Genomic DNA, 22,850 nt, shown 5'->3' on the forward strand with positions numbered 1-22,850 from the left:
CCGGCAGACTTCTTCTGGTCTTACTTCATGGTGAGTCTTGGAATCTAAGATCACTGGAAGAGAGGTCCCTAGGTCTGGGAGCATCTGGGAAGAGAGGTCCCTAGGTCTGGGAGCATCTGGGAAGAGAGGTCCCTAGGTCTGGGAGCATCTGGGAAGAGAGGTCCCTAGGTCTGGGAGCATCTGGGAAGAGAGGTCCCTAGGTCTGGGAGCATCTGGGAAGAGAGGTCCCTAGGTCTGGGAGCATCTGGGAAGAGAGGTCCCTAGGTCTGGGAGCATCTGGGAAGAGAGGTCCCTAGGTCTGGGAGCATCTGGGAAGAGAGGTCCCTAGGTCTGGGAGCATCTGGGAAGAGAGGTCCCTAGGTCTGGGAGCATCTGGGAAGAGAGGTCCCTAGGTCTGGGAGCATCTGGGAAGAGAGGTCCCTAGGTCTGGGAGCATCTGGGAAGAGAGGTCCCTAGGTCTGGGAGCATCTGGGAAGAGAGGTCCCTAGGTCTGGGAGCATCTGGGAAGAGAGGTCCCTAGGTCTGGGAGCATCTGGGAAGAGAGGTCCCTAGGTCTGGGAGCATCTGGGAAGAGAGGTCCCTAGGTCTGGGAGCATCTGGGAAGAGAGGTCCCTAGGTCTGGGAGCATCTGGGAAGAGGGGTCCCTAGGTCTGGGAGCATCTGGGAAGAGAGGTCCCTAGGTCTGGGAGCATCTGGGAAGAGAGGTCCCTAGGTCTGGGAGCATCTGGGAAGAGAGGTCCCTAGGTCTGGGAGCATCTGGGAAGAGAGGTCCCTAGGTCTGGGAGCATCTGGGAAGAGAGGTCCCTAGGTCTGGGAGCATCTGGGAAGAGAGGTCCCTAGGTCTGGGAGCATCTGGGAAGAGAGGTCCCTAGGTCTGGGAGCATCTGGGAAGAGAGGTCCCTAGGTCTGGGAGCATCTGGGAAGAGAGGTCCCTAGGTCTGGGAGCATCTGGGAAGAGAGGTCCCTAGGTCTGGGAGCATCTGGGAAGAGAGGTCCCTAGGTCTGGGAGCATCTGGGAAGAGAGGTCCCTAGGTCTGGGAGCATCTGGGAAGAGAGGTCCCTAGGTCTGGGAGCATCTGGGAAGAGAGGTCCCTAGGTCTGGGAGCATCTGGGAAGAGAGGTCCCTAGGTCTGGGAGCATCTGGGAAGAGAGGTCCCTAGGTCTGGGAGCATCTGGGAAGAGAGGTCCCTAGGTCTGGGAGCATCTGGGAAGAGAGGTCCCTAGGTCTGGGAGCATCTGGGAAGAGAGGTCCCTAGGTCTGGGAGCATCTGGGAAGAGAGGTCCCTAGGTCTGGGAGCATCTGGGAAGAGAGGTCCCTAGGTCTGGGAGCATCTGGGAAGAGAGGTCCCTAGGTCTGGGAGCATCTGGGAAGAGAGGTCCCTAGGTCTGGGAGCATCTGGGAAGAGAGGTCCCTAGGTCTGGGAGCATCTGGGATGTTCTTGGGATTAGAATTTTTTTAATTTTAAGATTAGTGTAACATAAGGCAAGTTGGGAACCAAGATTCAGTTCTTTACGAAAGGTTGTGTTTGAAACAATAACCTGTTTCAAGCATTTTTGGTTTCCACTGGAATTGAAAAACTGGTAGTGCGGATAAATATAACTAATAGGTGCATATTTTAGCTCCACCTTTCTAAATCTAAGTAAAGGAAAATAAAAATGTGTGCAATATCGCCAAATGGGTGCAGAGTTTTTTTGCAATTTTTGAGGGGGTTAAACGGCCCTTTATTTTAACTGAGGCATTAAATGGGTAGTATTGAGGGAGTGCTGCACTGTTGGAGGTGCCATCTTTCGGATGAAACGTTAAACCGAGGCCCTGTCTGCCCTCTCAGATGGATGTAAAGATCCCATGGTACTATTCAAAGAAGAGCAGGGGAGTTCTCCCAGTGTCCTGGCCAACATTCCTCACTTAACCATCACCAAAACAGACTATCTATTCATTGACCTCACTGTCGTTTGTGGGATCTTGCTATGCAAAATTTGGTTGCCGCTTTTACCTACACTATAACAGTGACTACACTTCATTGGCTGTGAAGTGTTTTGGGACGTCCTGAGGTTGTGAAAGGCGCTGTATAAATGCAAGTTCCTTCTTTCTTTATTGAGGTCGCAAGAGGAGCTCTACACAAACATGTCTGTTCCCAAGCTGTCTCTAACCTGCAGTAAATGTCTTGTGAACACCAGCTACATTGCTCTGTACTTAATTCTTTTAAGTGAGTTTCTGAAGAAAGAAAAAAAATTGTTAATGTTGCAGAATCTGCAGAAATTAATACAGAATCAGAGATTTATAACAGAGAAGGAGGCCAGTCGACCCATCATTTCTGTCCCGGCTCTTTGCTAGAGTAATCTAAAACTTATCCCACAGCCCCGCTCTCCCCATAGCCTTGCATCTTCCTCTAATATTCAAATATTTATCCAATTTTCCCTTAAAAAAGATGCAATGGTCTTTGCCTCAACTTCTTCCTGCGGCAAAGCATTCCTTGCTCCAACAACCTTGTGTAAAGAAATTTCTCCTAACCGCTTTCCTCGTTTTATTAGTTCTAATTTTTCATTGATAATCCCTCATCAGAGGAAACAGTCTCTCCCTTCTCACCCTATCAAAACCCTCGATATTTTTAACACTTTCCATTAAATCGCCCCTTAGCATTCCTTGTTCCGGTGGAAATAGTTCCTGTAGCTCAAGTCTCTCCTTATAACAATAATTTCCCATCCCTGGTATCATCACGGTGAAATCATGCTGTACACTTTCTATAATGGCAGTCCCAAAACTCCACACAGTACTCTGTGACCTAACTATTCCTTTTTACAAATTTATCATTGCGCCTTTCCTCTTGTCCTATTTATAAAACCCAAAGTTCTATTGGCTTTATATAGTATTTACAGCACAGAAACAGGCCATTCAGTCCAACAGGTCTATGCCGGCGTTTATGCTCCACATGAGCCTCGTCCCACTGTGCTTCAGCTTGCCCTAGCTTGAGCTAGTACATACCAGGGGGCAGTAAACAAAACAAGGGAAAAGGCAAGTGTGGAAAAAATTCCACCTTTTAATAATTTTAAATTATCCTAATTAGCCAAAGTGACTTTCGCGTCATGATTTTGTTCTATTGTTCTGTCATGTTGATACTGTTATCGACCAGCACGCGCACTTTCAGGGACTAATGTCCTTGCACCCTAGGTCTCTGGTCATCCATACCTTTCAGCATCTTTGCATTGAGCATTCACTCCCGTTTCTCACTTTTCCTCCCAAAACGTATTGCCTCACACGAGTGTTTTGAAGTACATCTGCACTTGTCTGCCCATTCCACTGACCTATCTCCTCCTGAAGTCATTTACAGTCCTGCCGGCTGTTTGCCAAGAAGGTGGAGCATACAGCTTCCTAGATGCTTGATATAGTTATCTAAAATTGAATTGAATGCTTTCAACATTGTTTATTATTTGCATCCCATAGCACAATGATATAATGTTTGAGCGATTCCACCCCATGCCCAGGAGTCCAAAACCCAGCCACATTAAGCTCACCCTAAGATTCCTAGCTGAAAAAAAAAATCAGAATTCAATCTTACAAGTCCAGGATTAGTCCGAGACTAAAGACATTTCGGTTTGAAGGGTTCTCGTGTAGTGGCATTGCAGAACAGTGGTTCATTTCACTCTGCTTGTCCCTACTACTGTGATTTAAACTCACCAAATATGTGTCCATATCTCCTTCCAGCTTGATTTGATCAGTTAATGGTAGTTCTTTTTTCACACTTGATATTCTAAGCTTTTGCTTCACCTTCCTGTTACGACGTTTTTGAAGCCAGTAGGGAAGCAAGGATTCGACAAACTGATTGAGTATTTGAGAGGTGATGAGTAGAGCAGCCAGATTCTATAACAGAGCACAAAATAAATCGGGCATGTTAGGGATATTTCTTTCTTTTTTTAAAATGCAGAAGCTTAAGATTTTTTTCCCCCTCATCGAGCTTTCTCCCTTCAACCCCCGAAGGAGTCAATTCAGGAGATGCTGATTGATTTTCGGTACTTTGCCCAAGTGGCCATTATTCATTTACAAGCTGCAGCGATGAATGCCTGAAAACTACTTCTTGCTGGAGGGCCAGCCACGCCCCGTACGGTCTTCATCACAGAATCATAGAGCACAGGAGGCCGCCATTCGACCCATCGGGCCTGCTCTCAAAGAGCTATCCAATTAATCCACTACCCTGTTCTTTCCTCATACCCCTGCAAATTTTTCCTTTTCAAGTATTTATCCAATTCTCTTTTGAAAGGGACTATTGAATCTGCTTCCACCATCCTTTCAGGCTGTACATTCCAGATCATAACTCGCTGTGGTTCTCATCTCCCCTCTGGTTCTTTTGCCAAGTACCTTAAATCTGTGTCCTCTGATTACCGACCCTCCAGCCACTGGAAACAGTTTCTCCTTATTTACTCTGTCAAAACCCTTCATAATTTTGAATCTATTAAATCTCCCCTTAACCTTCTCTGCTCCGAGGAGAACAACCCCAGCTTCTCCAGTCTCTCCACATAACTGAAGTCCCTCATCCCTGGTACCATTCTAGTAAATCTCCTCTGCACCCTCTTCAAGGTCTTGATATCCTTCCTAAAGTGTGATGCCCAGAATTGGACCCATTACACCAGCTGAGGCCTAACCAGTGTTTTATAAAGGTTTAGAATACTTTCCTTGCTTTTGTACTCCACGCCTAGGATCCCATATGCTTTTTTAAAAAAAAACAGCCTTATCAACTTGTCCTGCCACCTTCAAAGGTTTGTGTATGTGAACCCCCAGATCTCTCTGTTCCTGCACCCCCTTTAAAATTGTACTAGACATCTAGCACACTTCAGTAATTAGAAGCTGAAACATTAGCCAATTTCCTTTCCCTAATGCAGAGGCACTGAAGTCACCCAGCTAGGATCAGCCAAATCAGTCCAGACCAAGGATTGTACTTGGGAGCTTTCTGATCTATAAGGCTGACTTACTGACTGGATAAACTTGCTAAGCCTTTAAACATGGTTTTATGAAAGGGAAATCGTGTTTGACAAATTTATTAGAGTTTTGAGGATATAACTAGCAGGGTAGATAAAGGGGAACCAATGGATGTCGTAAACTTGGATTTTTTTTTTAAAAGGCATTCAATAAGGTGCCACATAAAAAGGTTATTACACAAGGTAAGGGCTCATGGGGTTGGGGGTAGTATATTAGCATGGATAGAGGATTGGCTAAAGGACAGAAAACAGAGAGTAGGAACAAACGGGTCATTTTCAGACTGGCAGGCTGTAACTCGTGGGGTGCCGCAAGGATCGGTGCTTGGGCCTCAGCCATTTACAATCTATTAATGACTTAGATGAAGGGACCGAGTGTAATGTATCTAAGTTTGCTGATGATACAAAGCTAGGTGGGAAAGTAAGCCATGAGGAGGACACAAAAAGTCTGCAAAGGGATATAGACAGGTTAAGTGAGTGGGCAAGAAGGCGGCAGATGGAGTATAATGAGTAAATGTGAGGTTATTCACTTTGGTAGGAAGAATAGAAAAAAAAAACTATTTTTCAAATGGTGAGAAACTATTGAATGTTGGTGTTCAGAGAGACTTGGGTGTCCTCGTACAAGAAACACAAAAAGTTAGTATGCAGCAGGTAATTAGGAAAGCAAATGGCATATTGGCCTTTATTGCAAGGGGGTTGGAGTACAAGGGTAAGGAAGTCTTACTACAGTTGTACAGGGCTTTGGTGAGACCTCACCTGGAGTACTGCATACAGTTTTGGTCTCCTTATCTAAGGAACGATATACTTGCCTTAAGAGGCGGTACAATGAAGGTTCACAAGATTAATTCCTGGAATGAGAGGGTTGTCCTATGAGGCGAGGTAAAGAATGAGAGGTGATCTTATTGAAACATATAAGATTATGATGGGGCTTGACAGGGTAGATGCTGAAAGATTGTTTCCCCTGGCTAGAGAGTCTAGAACTAGGGGGCATGGTCGCAGGATAAGGGATCAGCCATTCAAGACTGAGATGAGGAGGAATTTCTTCATGCAGAGGGTTGTGAAACTTTGGAATTCTCTACCCCAGAGAGCTGTGGATGCTGAGTCGTTGAATATATTCAAGGCTGAGATCGATAAATTTTTGGACTCTAGGGGAAATCAAGGGATATGGGGATCGGGTGGGAAATTGGAGTTGAGGTCGAAGATCAGCCATGATCTTATTGAATGGCGGAGCAGGCTCGAGGGGCTGTATGGCCTACTGCTGCTCCTATTTCTTATGATCTTGAGAGATCTAATTTTATCATTTTAAATATTGAATTGCTTGCTCTCATGTCATTATTATTTGAGTTAGAGATTAGATTTACTACTCTTAATATTAGCGAATTACAAACAAATAGTTACCAACTAGTACAAACGTTATGGGCTGCAGCACAAACAACAGACCTTTAAATAACGCTTTTCATGTAATTAAATGTTCCTGGACATTTTACGTGGTGAGCAGGAAGTGGGAGAAAGGTTAGAGGTAGGTGACTGAAGGAATGATCAAAGAGGTATCTTTTGAGGGAATTTTTAAAGCTAGGGGGAGGGGAAGGGGTTTAGGAAAAGAATTCCGGAGTAAAAGGTCTGGTGGCTGAAGGCTCGGGCATGATGCTGGAGCAGAGGAACGGAGAGGCATACTTTAGGTCAGAGTGAAGAGAGTTGAAAGGTGCAAGCTGTGACATGGAGCTGCAGGTCAGGTTTGAAGTTTAGCTCATGATTGAACACAGAACACTGAAGTTGTGCACCTTTGAGTTCAGAGAGGGAGCCGCTGGGTGGGAAATCACGTCGGCAGCGGAGACACAAAGTTTCAGATTAAATACTGATCTAGTCAGCGGTGAGCACACAAAAATGCTGCTCGATCCAGGACTCAATATCCAACATCCAGTCAAACAACAGGGTGACATTTGTGGATCAAAGGCTCTAGTGCAAAGGTACTACGGCCAACATAAAGGAAGCTGAGAACTTATTTGTGGACAATTCTACCAAAGGACAGCGTAGCAATAAGGAACAGAAAGATGCCTAGGAGAAACAGCTATTTGGAGAAAATGTACTCAGTGCACTTGCTGAGATTTCCCCATTTGGATAATGGGCAAACCTTAAAGAACTAACGCAAAGCATAACAAACAAGGAGGGTTGCCACTTTTAGCAAAATACTGCAGAACTAACGGGAGCTTTACAAAGCCTTTTTATCCCTTCTATTAGTGACGTTCAACAGACAAATTAGTCAAGCCACTTAAATTTCAAAAACTTTTACCTGTCGCAGAAGTTTCATATCCTGAAGAACAAACGCAATGTAGAAGAGGGATGCAAAACAGTTTGTGAAATTGAACTGGAAAACAGAAAAGTATCTGTGTAAGGAAATAGTTAAGACAAGATTTTAAATGGATGACAAAATCCCAACATGCATCATTAGTGTCCTAAAAAGCCCTCTAGTTCACAAGTTTCAATTGCTGGCATTTACTTTGATACAGTTACTTCAGTAGTTTTTAGGTTAACACTAGTCATCTTCAGCCAAGAAATTTCTAATAATTATAAACAGTATTTAATATTTTCAGATATGTCAATCACTCCATTTTTTCCCTCCCTCTATACAAGACTTGCCAAATTACCCATTTTTGTAGCCAAAGTGGGCAGGTATCCTCCTCCAAGGTCACAGGTAATGGTCTTGAACCAGGTGGCTGATGAGACACTCCTCCATTCCCCAACATGAAGTGGCACCTGGCTCCCACTAGTACAACATGACAACAATCTTCCCAATTTGCACTCATCTCCCTCTCCTCGCGGCTTTCACTTGTAACTGCCCATAGCTACGTCTTTCTCCCCCAATTTATTTCACTTTTCACCTCTCCTCTATAGCCGACAACCCTTCAGTACTCAAATAATGTCACCATTCTTCACGTTGTCAGCCTAGCAAACGTTTGCAGATTATTTAACCGAGTCACACCCAGACCAAATCTGCCCTCACCCAATGTCGACGCATGCTCACTACAAAGCAAAGCGTGCCAAATAGATTTGGGAATAGGAACCCTGATTAACTACTCCATTCCTCATCCCCCACAGCTCAGGAAAGTTGATGCTGACTGTAGAATCCCCACCGTTGTCATAATTGTTACATAGAATCTTACAGCACAGAAACAAGCCATTCAGCCCAACTAGTCTATGCCGGTGTTTATGCTCCACACGAGCCTCCTCCCCACCTTACTTCATCTCACCCTATCAACATATCCTTCTATTCCTTTCTCCCTCATGTACTTAACTATCTCCCCCTTAAAAGATATCTATACTATTCGCCTCAGCTACTCCTTGTGGTAGTGAGTTCCACATTCTGATCACTCTCTGGGTAAAGAAGTTTCTCCTGAATTCCCTATTGGATTTATTAGTGACTATCTTATATTTATGGCCCCTAGTTTTGCACTCCCCCCATAAGTGGAAACATCCTGTACACACTGGAGTTTAGAAGAATGAGAGGTGATCTTATTGAAACATACAAGATCCTGAGGGGACTTGAAGGGGTAGATGCTGAGAGGATGTTTCCCCTTGTGGGAGAGACTAGAACTAGGGGCCACAATTTAAAATAAGGGGTCTCCCATTTAAGACGGAGATGAGGAGAAATTTTTCTCTGAGGGTCGTGAGTCTCCCTTCCCCAGAGAGCAGTGGAGGCAGGATCATTGAATATTTTTAAGGCTGAGTTAGATAGATTACTGATTAACAAGGGAGTCAAAGGTTATAGTAGGTAGACGGGAAAGTAGGGTTGAGGTCACAATCAGATCAGCCATGATCTTATCAAATGGCAGAGCAGGCTCGAGGGGCCGAATGGCCTACTCCTGCTTTTAATTCGTCTGTTCGTACGTATCTTCTCGACGTCAACCCTATCGAACTCCTCCATAATTTTAAAAGACATCAATCAGGTCACCCCTCAGTCTTTTTTTTAAAAAAGAGAAAAAAAGAGCTGAATTGTTGTAGAACTTATTTGAGGAGGACATGAAACTGATTTTTAAGAAGGCTGAGGCATTAATGATGTGACCATCTATAGGTGACTTAACTTGGGCAAATAGGAATTATAGAATCATACAAAGGTTACATCATGGAAGGCCATTCAGCCCATCGCGTCCGTGCTGGCTCTATGCAAGAGCAATCCAGCTAGTCCTACTCCCCCGCCCTACAATTTTTTTCCTTTCAAGTACTTACCCAATTTCCTTTTGAAAGCCATGATTGAATCTGCCTCCACCACCCCCTCGGGCAGTGCATTCCAGATCATAACCACTCGCTGTGTAAAGAAGATTTTCCTCATGTCACCTTTGGTTCTTTTGCTAAACTCCTTAAATCAATGCCCTCTGGTTCTTGACCCTTCTGCCAATGGGAACAGTTTCTCTCTATCTACTCTGTCTGGACCCTTCATGATTTTGAATACCTCTATCAAATCTCCTCTCAACCTTCTCTGTTCCAAGGAGAACAATCCCAGCTTCTCCAGCCTATCCATGTAACTGAAGTCTCTCATCCCTGGTACATCTGTTTTGCACCCTCTCTAAGGCCTTCACATCTTTCCTGAAGTGCGGTGCCCAGAACCGGACACAATACTCCAGCTGTGGTCGAACCAGTGTTTTATAAAGGTTCATCATGACTTCCTTGCTTTTGGACTCTTATGCCTCTATTTATAAAGAGGATACCATATTCTTTTTTAATTCAGGCATATTTTGGTACCCGTCACCACCGAGTTGAGATCAGCTAGCTCTATGCAGACTGGGGGTCTTCCGTACACTGGGCAACACCGTGGGTGACTTTTGATTAAATGTAGCCGTTATTAAACTTTCTACGTTTACACAGTAAAATAATGATATTTAACAGATTTATAGATGAACACCCTTACCACCAACACTTTCACAATTAAATGATTCTGATACGACGACTCAAGTCTGTGGTTTTCTGCAACACAAAATATGTAAAACAATCAATTGATAAGTCAGAGACATTTTTAAAAAGAGAACTAAGAATAAAAAATTGTTGTAATATATTTCTTACTGAAGAAAAAGTACCATGCAATCTTATTTCAATGTTTATTTAGAAATGATTCGAGTCAATTTTTATTGGTTTTAGAACTTTGTTGGTTTTATTAAATTGGGTTGGTTTCACTATATTATTGCTCCAAAGTTAGTAAAAACAATTCCCAGAGTAAAATACCACAGTAACAAACAGCTGAGGATGAGCTCTTGAAAATGCAGAAGTGTCTCAGAATTTTCACCACTGTACATTTCTGTATGTTTACAGGAGGGAAAAAATATTTCCTCTGTTTGTTACTTGTGGAAATTTGTTATAAAAATATGAACTATTGTTTTATTCAGTTGCAACGAGCTTAAATTGGAGGTTGCTCCTTTAGGAAGTTTAAAATGTAGTCTGCTCAGAGACACTTCATCTAACTCAACAGCTACAGAATTCAGTTTGATTTATGTATGAAGAAACTAGTATGGTGTTTACTCCCTCAGTTGCACACCATGAGATCTCTCAATTACACAGGGGGCAGACTATTGTGCGATTTCCAACTGTAACAATCTTAAGATAGTCGAATGGAGATATGAGAAAGTTTCAGGGAGGCGGCGGGACTCCCAAGCTATTACCTAGTTTGTGCTTACCCCAAGAGGTTAAATATTCGGCAGCATATCTGTAGATACGATTCATGATTTCAATAACTACAACGTAAAGTACACTGGGGAAGAACAGCAAGGCGGTGCTGAAGGCGGACTGAACCTCTTCATTGTAGGTCGAGGCCCATTTCTCCAAACGAAAGTAGACCATCATAACACAAAGGCAGGTGTAGAGGCTCAAGCAGACAAAGGGCATGGAAATAAGGTAAATGCGCATCTGTCTCTTGTAAGTAGGGTACGTGGGCTCTTTTCTGCCAGTCGCTGGATTCAGTCCCAACTTTCCGTGAAAACCAGGCCTGGGTTCCTCAAACTCTCTCTTCATTGTCAGCGTCCCCCAGCTATATGAAAGTTTAGCGCACCAACGCTTCCAGACTTCCAGGACGATAGTCGACCACAGGAGGTTGAAAGTGGCAAACACTATGTACTTGTCATAATCTTCCCACGCAAACAGATAGTAAGGCACTCCAATTACAGCCATGGGAAACAAAGCAATGGTGAAGTACTCTAAGAAAGCAAAGTAGAGTGCAATATTCTGTCCAAAGTATTTCTGGATATCATCTACGAGAGAAAAAAATGAATGTTTTTAATGTTTGGTTTATTTACCAGACAATTCATAATTTTGAAATATACTGATAGAAGCCAAGACTGATTTAAATTGGTGAACAAAATATTTGAGATTCAACCGCAAAACATCCGACACACACACACTCACTTGTGGATCTCTGTGGTATTGCTCCTGGTCAGTCACTTGTTATATAACAGGGACGACGTGCCACGTAAATCAGAATACATTAAAGGGTCACTGATTTACAGTGACTTAAATCAAACTGCACACATTACGTGATATTCTGGAATCGTTAACTGGTATTTTGGGAATCAAATTACGCAACTTTGTCATTCTTTTTCCATAAATTTGCATATAGTTTTGCTAATGATTAAATATGACAGACACAAGTGCAACAGATAGGTGATATGCACAATAGCACTGTTTTTAGAATATTTTATATAGAGTATCAGATCTCCTGTGGTGTTGCTTACTGTTAGTTGAAGGATATGCTGTTGTATGACCAGATTGTATGCCTTGCAACGTAGAATAAGTGAGATTACATCAACAAAGGTCAGCAAATGCAGTGAGAAAGCATTTTGATGAGTAGGTTATAACTATCAGGAAAGACTGAACGGGCTGGAGTTCTTTTCTCTGACTGAGGGGAGACCCGATAGAAATCTTTAAGATTATGAAAGGGTTCGATAGGGTAGACGTAAAGAAAATATACCCGCTTGTGGGGAAATACAAAACTAGGGGCCATAAATATAAGATAGTCACTAATAAATCCAATAGGGAATTCAGGAGGAATTTCTTTACCCAGAGAGTGGTAAATGGGGAACTCGCTACCACATGGAGTTGAGGCGAATAGCATAGATGCATTTAAGGGGAAGCTAGATAAACACATGAGAAAGGAATAGAAAGTTATGCTGATAGATGAAGTAGGGTGGGAGGAGACTTGTTCGGAGCATAAACGCCAGCACAGACCAGTTGGGCCGAATGGCCTGTTTCTGTGCTGTAAATTCTATTTAATTCTATGTAATGAACTAGCACCCAACTCCTGGCTGAGCGCTGGGAAACCAACTTCAAAATGCCACCTGCCATCATTGGGCCCCTTGACCCTATGGCCACCCCCTCCCCTCACCCACTTGCTTGCTGCAAGTTGATTAAACCGCATGCTGCTTTTTTTAAAAAAAAAACTAACTGCCAAATTTATTCAGCTTTCAGCCAGCTTCTATGGCCAGTGTAGGGGACCTGATGGGATTGGAGATGGGGGATGTTAGACCATAAGAGATAGGAGCAGGAGTAGGCCATTCAGCCCTTCGAGCCTGCTCCACCATTCAACGAGATCATGGCTGATCTGATTTTTACCTCAATTCCACTTTCCCGCCTTTTCCCCATATCCTTTGACTCCCTTGCTGATCAAAAATTTGTCTAACTCAGCCTTGAATGTATTCAATGACTCAGCCTCCACAGCTTTTTGGGGTAAAGAATTCCAAAGATTCACAACCCTCTGGGAGAAGAAATTCCTCATCATTTCCGTCTTAAACGGGCGACCCCTTATTCTGAGACTATGCCCCCCTAGTTTTAGATTCCCCCATGAGGGGTAATATCCTCTTAGCATCCACCCTATCGAGTCCCCTCAGAATCTTGTATGTTTCAAAAAGATCTCCTCTCATTCTTCTAAACTCCAATGAGTATAGACCCAACCTGTTCAACCTTTCCTCATAAGACAACCCTTCCATACTCTGAATCAACCTAGTGAACCTTCTCTGAACTGCCTCCAATGCCAGTATGTCCTTCCTTAAATAAGGGCACCAGTACTGTACGCAGTACTCCAGGTGTGGTCTCACCAGCACCCTGTACAGTTGTAGCATGACTTCCCTGCTTTTATACTCCATCCCCCTAGAAATAAAGGCCAATATTCCGTTTGCCTTCTGGATTACCTGCTGCACCTGTATGTTGACTTTTTGTGTTTCATGTATGAGGACACCCAGATCCCTCTGTACCGCAGCATCTTGTAGTATTTCTCCATTCAAATAATATTTTGCTTTTTTATTTTTCCTCCCAAAGTGGATGACATCACATTTTCCCACATTATATTCCATCTGCCAAATTTTTGCCCATTCGCTTAACCTGTTAATATTCCTTTGCAGACACTGTGTCCTCATCGCAACTTGCTTTTCCACCTATCTTTGTAGCAGCAGCAAATTTGGCCACAAGACACTCTGTTCCTTCATCCAAGTCATCGATATATATTGTAAATAGTTCAGGCCTCAGCACTGAGCCCTGTGGCACCCCACTAGTTACAGATTGCCATTTTGAAAATGACCCTTTTATCCCAATTCTTTGTTTTCTGTTAGTTAGCCAATCCTCTATCCATGCCAGTATATTACCCCCAACACCATGAGCTCTTATCTTGTGCAGTAATCTTTTATGTGGCACCTTATCGAATGCCTTTTGGTTCCCCTTTGTCCATCCTGCCCGTTACTTCCTCGAAGAGCTCTAATAAATTTGTCAGACACGATTTCCCCTTCATAAAACCATGTTGACTCTCCTTGATTGTATTATGAGTCTCCAAATGTCCTGCTACTACTTCCTTAATAATGGATTCTAACATTTTCCCAATGACAGATGTGAGGCTAACTGGTCTATAGTTACCTGCTTTCTGTCTCACTCCCTTCTTGAATAGGGGTGTTATGTTTGCCGTTTTCCAATCGCTGGGACCTTTCCAGAATCTAGTGAATGCTGGAAGATTACAACCAATGCATCCACTATCTCTGTAGCCACTTCCTTTAAGACCCTCGGATGACAGCCATCAGGTCCAGGGGACTTGTCAGCCTTTAGACCCATTAGTTTACCTTGTACTTTTTTCTCTCGTGATAGTGATTGTTTTCAGTTCCTCCCACCCCTTTGCCCCTTGATTTTCTACTATTATTGGTATATTATTAGTGTCTTCTACTGTGAAGACAGATACAAAATCTGTTCAATTCCTCTGCCATTTCCTTCTTTTCCATTATTTCCCCAGTCTCATCCTCTAAGGGGCCAATGTTTACTTTAGCTACCCTCTTCCTTTTTATATACTTGTGGAAGCTCTTACTGTCAGTTTTTATATTTCTTGCTAGTTTACTCTCTTTATTTTCTCCCTCTATTATTCTTTTAGTCATCCTTTGCTGGTTTTTAAAGTTTTCCCAATCTTCGGGCTTACCAGTAATCTTTGCCATGTTGTATGCTTTTTCTTTTAACCTGATACCATCCTTGACTTCCTTAGTTAGCCATGGTTGGTTCACCCTTTTTGTGGAGTCTTTCCTCCTCACAGGGATATATTTTTGTTGCGACTCATAAAATATCTTTTTAAATGTTTGCCACTGCTTATCCACCATCATACCATCTAATCTGCTTACCCAGTCCACTTTAGCCAATTCCGCCCTCATTCCTTTATAATTGCCCTTATTTAAGTTTAATACAGTAGTTTCAGACCCAAGATCCTCGCTCTCAAGCTGGATGTGAAATTCTATCATGTTATGATCACTGCTTCCCAAGGGATCCTTTGCTTTGAGATCATTAATTAATCCTGTTTCGTTACCCATTACCAGATCCAAAATGGCCTGTTCCCTGGTTGGTCCCCGACGTATTGGTCCAAGAAACAGTCCCTAATACACTCTATGAACTCCTCCTCAGGGTTATTTTTGCCAATTTGATTTGTCCAATCTATGTGAAAGTTAAAATCGCCCATGATTATTACCTTTTTTTACAAGCCCCCCTTATTAATATTTTGCCCTACAGTGCAGCGACTGTTAGGGGGCCTATATACTACTCCCACCAGTGATTTCTTTCCCTTGCTATTTCTTACCTCCACCCAAATTGAATCGATATCTTGATCTTCTAAGCCAAGATCATTTCTCACTATTATACCAATTTCATCCTTTATTAACAGAGCTACCCCACCACCTTTACCTTTTATCCTATCCTTCCGAAATGTTAAATAACCCTGAATATTTAGCTCCCAACCTTGGTCACCTTGCAACCACGTCTCTGTAATGGCCACGAGATCGTACCCATTTGTTTCTATTTGTGCCGTCAATTCATCTATCTTATTACCAATGCTGCGCTCATTTAGATAAAGAACCTTTAATTTTGTCTTTTTACCATTCTTTCCTACCCTGGCCCCATTTGAAGTGCACTCTTATGTTTGTACGCTCTATTCCTTCCTGACACACACTGTTTATCATTACCCCCATCACTTTCCTGTACTACTTCCTTGTCTTTTCTCTTTATCAATCTAAACTTCGCCCCACCTGAGCCCTCCCCCCCTCTATTTAGTTTAAAGCCTTCTCTAACGCCTTAGATATTCGGTTTGCCAGAACACTGGTCCCAGCACGGTTCAGGTGAAACCCGTCCCAACGGAACAGCTCCCTCTTTCCCCAGTACTGGTGCCAGTGCCCCATGAATCGAAACCCACTTCTCCTACACCAATCTGAGCCACACATTCATCTCTCTGATCTGATTTACCCTGTGCCAATTTGCTCATGGCTCAGGTTATAATCTGGAGATTATCACCTTTGTGGTTCTGCTTTTTAATTTAGTCCCTAGCTGCTCAGCAGAACCTCTTTCTTAGTCCTACTTATGTCGTTGGTACCTACGTGGACCACGGCAACTGGATCCTTCCCCTCCCACTCCAAGTTTCTCTCCAGCCCTGGGGAGATGTCCTTAACCCTGGCACCGGGTAGGCAACACAGCCTTCGGGACTCTCGCTCTTGGCTGCAGAGAACAGTATCTATCCCTCTAACTATACTGTCGCCTACTACAACCACATTCCTTTTACTCCCCCCACTTGAATGGCCTCCTGAACCACGGTGCCGTGGCCAGTTTGCTCATCCTCCCTGCAGTCCCTGCACTCGTCCACAAGGGCTGCAAGAACCTCATATCTATTTGACAAGTGCAGAGGCTGAGGCTCCTGCAATGCCACCTCCTGGATCCCCGTACCTGCCTCACTCAGAGTCACATCCTCCTGTCCCTGACCACGTGCCAATTCTACAGTATTTAGTCTAAGGGGCGTGACTGCCTCCTGGATCAAAGTGTCCAAGTAACTTTCTCCCTCCCTGATGCCTCGCAATGTCTGCAGCTCGGACCCCAGCTCCTCAACTCGGAGCCGAAGTTCCTTGAGCTGCAGTCACTTACCGCAGATGTAGTCGTCCTGGACAAAACTGTCCAGTAGCTCCCACATTTTGCAGCTGCAACACATCTCCTGTCCTGTCATAACTATTTTGTTTATTTAATTGATTACTACAATGCCAATCAAATTATTTTTAGGTTGAACCTTGTTGAATTTATTAAATTAAGTTTAGTTTTTTTTTTAAATTTAGTTTTATGCTTATAAGTTACTTAGCTCACAGTCCTAAGAAAGAAGAAAACAGAAGAGATACTCACCAACAACTACCTACCTGCCTGCCTTACCTGTGACGTCACACTGCAGTTTTGTTTTGTTGTTGCTGTGGCCCGCTCTTGGTACGCTCCTCTCCTCTCTGCTGACTAATCAAATGCACTTCACCCCTTACTGTACCGAATCCCCTCACTCACCAAATTCCCAATTATAGACTCTTGAATCCAGACGCCGTCGATAGCTGCTACTCCGTGCTCCCTCACTGTTCGAGGGAGGCTGCTGGTGACCAGTGGGAGACTTCGAGATCCCAAAGCGCAGTAAGTTCTTTAATGAAAGGTGGGAGGAGCAACTTATAAAGGGTGCGACTTATGACGGGTGCATCACGCTCATCAGCCTTCTGCTTCTAAGTAATGGGAAAGGCCCGAGGGGAAGGCAGGCTGTGCACCTAGTGTTTGGAGGATGCCTCAGTTCAAAAACAGTAAAGACAATCATGGGAGACAAGTATTCTATTTTCTTCATTCTTGCCATCCTCCACATCCTACAAGAGGCTGACCAAGTATCACAATCAGGAAATGGGGAACCCTTGCAAGGAGAGAAGAGTACAACCACTAGGACAGATGTGCCAAAATGTGGATTATTTGTGTCACCCCTCCTATTACCTCCTCCTTTGGCTCGGCATCTTTATAAAAAATTATGCCTCTGAAGTGCCTTGGGATGTTTTTCCATGTTTAAAGGCATTAAATAATTTTCAGTTCCGATACCAACTGTTTGTTCTTTCCACACAAGCTGTTTGACCTGCTGTGCTTTTCCATCTTTTTTCCTGTTTTTGTTTCAGAATTCCAGCATTTTTCTTTTCACTAGTGTTTGCAGACTGCTTTGAATGTTCTTGTAGCATTCCCACTGGCTCCACATGGAGATGCCTAAACCAATTTGACACATTTTTGCAATGCCAGGTTTAAATGACTAGTATCGCAAGTGAAGTAAAAGAGGCAGCAACAAGTTGCACTTATATAGTGCCTTTAACATAGTAAAGCGTCTCAAGGTGCTTCACAGGAGCGATCAGACAAAATTTGACACCGGCCACATAAGGAGATATTACGAAAGGTGATCAAAAGCTTGGTCAAAGAAGTAGGTTTTAAGGAACGTCTTAAAGGGTAGCGAGGCGGAGGGGTTTAGGGAGGGAATTCGAGAGCTTCAGGCCTCTGTGGGAAGACACTTCCCATATTTCTTACACCGTTGAAATCTGACCTCCCTGATGTACTTGGGAATTACTGAGGCAAATATTCCATTGGAACTTGTCTACCCATTTTAGGAGTACACAACTAAATGAACTAAGACTTTGAGGTTTGAAAGAAAGACATGAAGCAACTCATTTGTTCCTTGAAGTAATAGGGGGCCAGGCCACTTTCACAGAGATTAAAACAAACTTGAGCCTTGCAAGCCTGACACATCCCTTATATGATCAGTCACTTGTGAGCATAAATGATCAGTCCTCATTGCAAAACTTGTGAAGAAAGATGGTTTCCCATTGCACACATATTTGTGAAAATTATGTGAAAACATGTTTTGTTTTTGTGGACCGAAAGCACAAATAACATTCTAAAAGATAGACTGCATTCCCATTCTCTTCCCAAATGCCATCAAGGAGGGAGTGTCTCAATCTTAAAAATAACTTCTTCAGTGAATCATTTTAATGCCATTTCAGACACCCCCGTATTTTGTCCAGTGTCTTAAAACTTAATTTTAAATTTCAAAATGTGTATTTTTTTTTAAAAACTAGATTACACAGGGAGTAAAAGCAGTACAGGAAGACCGCTACACATAGAATAATGCATAGAATGGATATGGTTAGATCAGATATTTGGATTACATCACCTCAACTTGATGAACAGTAATGGTGAATATTACAGTATGTTTAAAAAAGCAAAATACCTTAAGTAATATTTACTGTTAATTTAGCAATGATTTATGTGGACCACATAACGAGTTTAAAATAAGCAACTCGTTATTTCAGGGCAAACTATTCACCTTTCCTACATTACAACAGTAACTACACTTCATAAGAACGTAATTGGCAGCAAAGCGTTTTGTGACATCCTGAGTTTGTGAAAGGTGATGTATAAATGCAAGTTCTTTCTTCCTTGTGTTCTCTCCACCGATGACAAGGGAGCCACATGGCCTGCTCCCAGGCCATCACAAATTCAGATGTATAACAACTTTTCCACTTACTTTGCCTCCCCCACATAGGAAGATACATGGCCTCCATTTGCTGCCTCCCCATCCGAGACCAGGAACTCAACAGAATGGGTCAAATTAAAATCTAGATCTCAGCACTCCAGAAGACACCTCAAATGGTACACCAAGCTGCACTGTATTGGATTTGTGAAAGAAAAAAAGAACTTGCATTTATACATCACCTTTCACAAACTCAGGATATTCCAAATCGCTTTACAGCTAATTCATAGAATCATAGAAAGGCTACAGCACGGAAGGAGGCCATTCAGTCCATCGAGTCTGCGCCCGCTCTATGCAAGTTCTTTTGAAGTGTAGTCATTGTTGTCATGTAGGAAATGCAGCAGCCAATTTGCGCACAAGGTCCCACAAACAGCAATGAGATAATGACCAGATAATCTGTTTTAGGTGTTGGTTAAGGGATGCAAATGTTGGTTAGGTCACCCAGGGAACTCCCGTTCTTCTTCAACTAGTGCCATGGGGTCTTTTGTGTCCACCTGTGAAGGCAGTCGGGGCCTCGGTCTGGCCTATACGTGACTCCAGTCCCAAACCAATGTGGTCGACTCTTAACTGTCCTCTGAAGTGGCCCAGCAAGCCATTCAGTTGCAGCAAACCAGTTCTAAAAGAAAGCCCATCACCATCGTCTCAGGGAAACTAGGGATGGACACCAACATCCTGAGAATGAAAGAAAAACATGAAGATGATCATGGGGTTGAGGCGAGTACTGGAGAGGTAAAGTGGGATATTGTCAGCAGACTTGTGGAGTCACATGTAGATGGGGAGAAACAAGGCCAGATCATTGAGGAACTCCAGAGGTGAATCTGGGGGAGAAGAAGCCATTGATGGAGAAGCGCTGATTCCATTCGAACAGGCAGAGTGGAAACATGCAAGGGCAGTCCCACAGAGATAAACTATGGGGGAAAAGAGGTGGTGGAGGAGAATGGGGTGCATTGACTGTTTTGAACACTGCAGAGGTAGACAAGGAGGAACCAAATACCACGGTCGCAGTAACTAAGCAACATACCAACCGAACATCACTTCCCCAAAAGTTATCTGAACAAACCTCTCAGAGGTCCACTCCCTTCCCCCCAAACCCCTCCACTCCACAGAGGCCCTTTCTCCCCCCCCCCCTCCAGCCCTTCCACTTCATCCCCTCTAGTCCAGACAAACTCTCCCCCTCCAATCCCCCAGTTCATGTAAGCATTCTATCATCTTAATGCAGTTCCGGCTGCACATCCTACTTGATAGCGCTGCTTTGTTCAGACAGTGTACTCCGTGCTGCAAGCAGGAATTCCTAATCATGAGACCAGCAATCTCCAGTTGCAGTTCAGTCCCAAATGAAGTAAGAAGCGAGTATTGATACCACTGTGTAAGCCATGTGTTGGAGGCAGGGCGGGACTTACGGCAGGACTCACAGCAAACTGTCTATTTTACAGCAGTCTATTGACTTAGCAAGCAAAGTTTATTTAAAAAAAGAGTCTCTACGAACTAGAGCGAATAGAACTCATCACTGAAACTACTGCAAAGTCTCCTGATAAAAGCAGGAGATTTTTTCAGCAAAATGCAGAGAGTGCAGGATAGTTACTTAATACAAATTACATGCGTAAAATCAATCCCAATCACTTACAGCAGTGCGATCTCTGGGCATGATTGACGGGGGAATTACCTAATCATCTCCATTCTGGCTGGGAATAGTGGTGTCACTATATGCAGCCAATGAAGTGTCAGGAAAAAGAACGTCAGTGAACGGAGCACAGTAATTTCTGGCCAGATCCCTTAGGGCAACAAATCCCTTAGGACACAAAGTTGAACTTCAAAGGCTAATTCCCTGCCCCAGGAAACAAATAGTGGACACGCTTAACATGTGTCTGGCTGTATTGCTGATTGTACTGGACTGAGTTTTTATGACGTATGCAAATCAGGATTTGATGATTTACATTGTTACATAGAGTCTACAGCACAGAAACTGGCCATTTGCAGAGCTTGTCTATGCTCCATGTGAACCTCCTCCCACCCCTCTTCATCTAACCCAATCAACATATCCTTCTATTCCTTTGTCCCTCCATTTGCTTATCTTGCTTCTCCTTAAATGCATCCATGCTATTCACTTCAACTACTCCTTGTGGTAGCGAGTTCCACATTCTTACAACACTTTGGTTAAAGAAGTTTCTCTTGAATTACCTATTGGATTTATTAGTGACTGTTTCATATTTATGACCTCTAGTTTTGGACACCCCCACAAGTGGAAATATTTTCTCTATATCTACCCTATCAAACCCTTCCATAAGCTTAAAAACCTCTATTAGGTCACCCCTCAGCTTTCTCCTTTCTAGAGAAAAGAGCCCCAGCCTGTACAGCCTTGTCTGAGAAGTACATCCTCTCCGTTCTGGTATCATCCCTATGAATCTTTTTTGCACCTTCTCCAATGCCTCTATATCTTTTTTATACTATGGAGACCAGAACTGTTCACAGTACTCCAAGTGTAGTCTATCCAAGGATCTATGCAAGTTTAATATAACTTCTCTGCTTTTCAATTTTATCCCTATAGAAATGAACCCCAGTTCTTGGTTTGCTTTTTTGTTTAAAAAAAAATGGCCTTATCAACCTGCATCACTACTTTTAGTGATTTATCTGTACCCCTAGATCTGTTTGCTTCATTTAGACTCTTAATTTCCAAGCAATGAGGCCTCCTTACTCTTCCTACCAAAATGCACCACCTCACACTTATCTATATTGAAATGAATTTGCCATTTACATGCCCATTCTGCACGTTTATTGTCTTCCTGTATTTTGTTGCATTCTTTCTTCGTATTAACTACTCCCCCCAATTTGGTGCCATCCGCAAATTTTGAAATTGTACTTCCGATTCCCGAGTTCAAATCTTTAATGTAAATTGAACAACAGTGGTCCCAGCACCGATCCCTGGGGAACACCACTTTTCACCTTTTGCCAGTCTGAGTAGCTACCCTTAATCCCTACTCTCTCTCTCCTGTTTTGTAGCCAGCTTGCTTTCCATTCTGCTACTTGTCCCCGACTCCACATGCTCTGATCTTAGTCGTGAGTCTACAATGCGGTATATCTGCTGCATTACCCTTGTCGACCCTTTCTGTTACTTCTTCAAAGGATTCAATAAGGTTGGTCAAGCATGACTTTCCCTTCTGCAATCTGTGCCAACTATTATATTTTCGGTTTCTAGATTTACCTCATTTATTGACTTACCAAGAGGCTGAAAGGCAAGTTTTAACCGCCCGTACCAGATGAAGCTGAGCTTTTTCAGTTCTGCCCCGTCGTGTAGTGGATAGAGCTGAATTAGAATTCCACTGGTCTGTAACCGACGAACTATAAGAAAATACACATTGTTCTTCATACATAATCATTTCTTTCGCAAATCAATGCCCTTGTTCAAGCCTTACTGCAGCAATTAGTTCTGTCACCTTACTATTTTTTCCATTTTCCTGATCAACAGAAGCTGAAATTTATAACTATGAGGAACTTACTGATCGATTTCCCAGGATAGAGCTTCACCTGCGGATGACCAGGGACTGTGGTTTCATTTACCGCCCTCAGATTTTCTAATTCACGCTTGATAATGAACTGCCGTTCTGCCATCGTCAGAAAATCGTTATCATCATCTGAAAACAACATTACACTTATATAGCGCCTTTAACATAGTAAAACGTCCCAAGGAACTTCACAGGAGCGTTATCAGACAAAATTTGACACCAAACTACATAAGGATATTAGGACAGGTGACCAAAAGCTTGGTCAAAGAGGTAGGTTTTAAGGAGCATCTTAAAGGAAGAGAGGTGCAGAGGGGTTTAGGGAGGGAATTCCAGAGCTTAGGGCCTAGACAGCTGAAAGCATGGCCACCAGTGGTGGAGTAATTAAAACCGGGGATGCGCATGAGGCCAGAATCAGTGGAGCGCAGAGATCCCACAGGGCTGGAGGAGGTTACAGAGATAGGGAGAGGCGAGGCCATAGAGGGATTTGAACACAAGGATGAGAATTTTAAAATTGAGGCGTTACCAGACCGGATGCCAAGGTAGGT

General features: G+C 43.2%; 1 protein-coding gene across 2 annotated transcripts in view; it reads right to left on the bottom strand.

Annotated features, from left to right (window-relative positions):
• The window catches only part of ano10a (anoctamin 10a), an 82,959-nt gene that overhangs the window by 50,901 nt on the left and 9,208 nt on the right, over positions 1-22,850 (bottom strand). The window contains exons 4-9 of one of the 2 annotated variants that reach the window (XM_067981709.1): positions 22,300-22,431; positions 22,022-22,141; positions 10,632-11,201; positions 9,872-9,927; positions 7,259-7,333; positions 3,677-3,859 (exon numbers count right to left, since the gene is read on the bottom strand). In XM_067981709.1, the coding sequence (XP_067837810.1) occupies positions 3,677-3,859; positions 7,259-7,333; positions 9,872-9,927; positions 10,632-11,201; positions 22,022-22,141; positions 22,300-22,431 (1,136 nt within the window). Of the gene's footprint in view, positions 1-3,676; positions 3,860-7,258; positions 7,334-9,871; positions 9,928-10,631; positions 11,202-22,021; positions 22,142-22,299; positions 22,435-22,850 lie in introns of both variants that reach the window. The other variant, XM_067981708.1, reaches the window with a different exon arrangement.

This window comes from Heptranchias perlo, chromosome 3 (assembly GCF_035084215.1).
Source record: "Heptranchias perlo isolate sHepPer1 chromosome 3, sHepPer1.hap1, whole genome shotgun sequence".
Lineage (NCBI taxonomy): Eukaryota > Metazoa > Chordata > Chondrichthyes > Hexanchiformes > Hexanchidae > Heptranchias > Heptranchias perlo.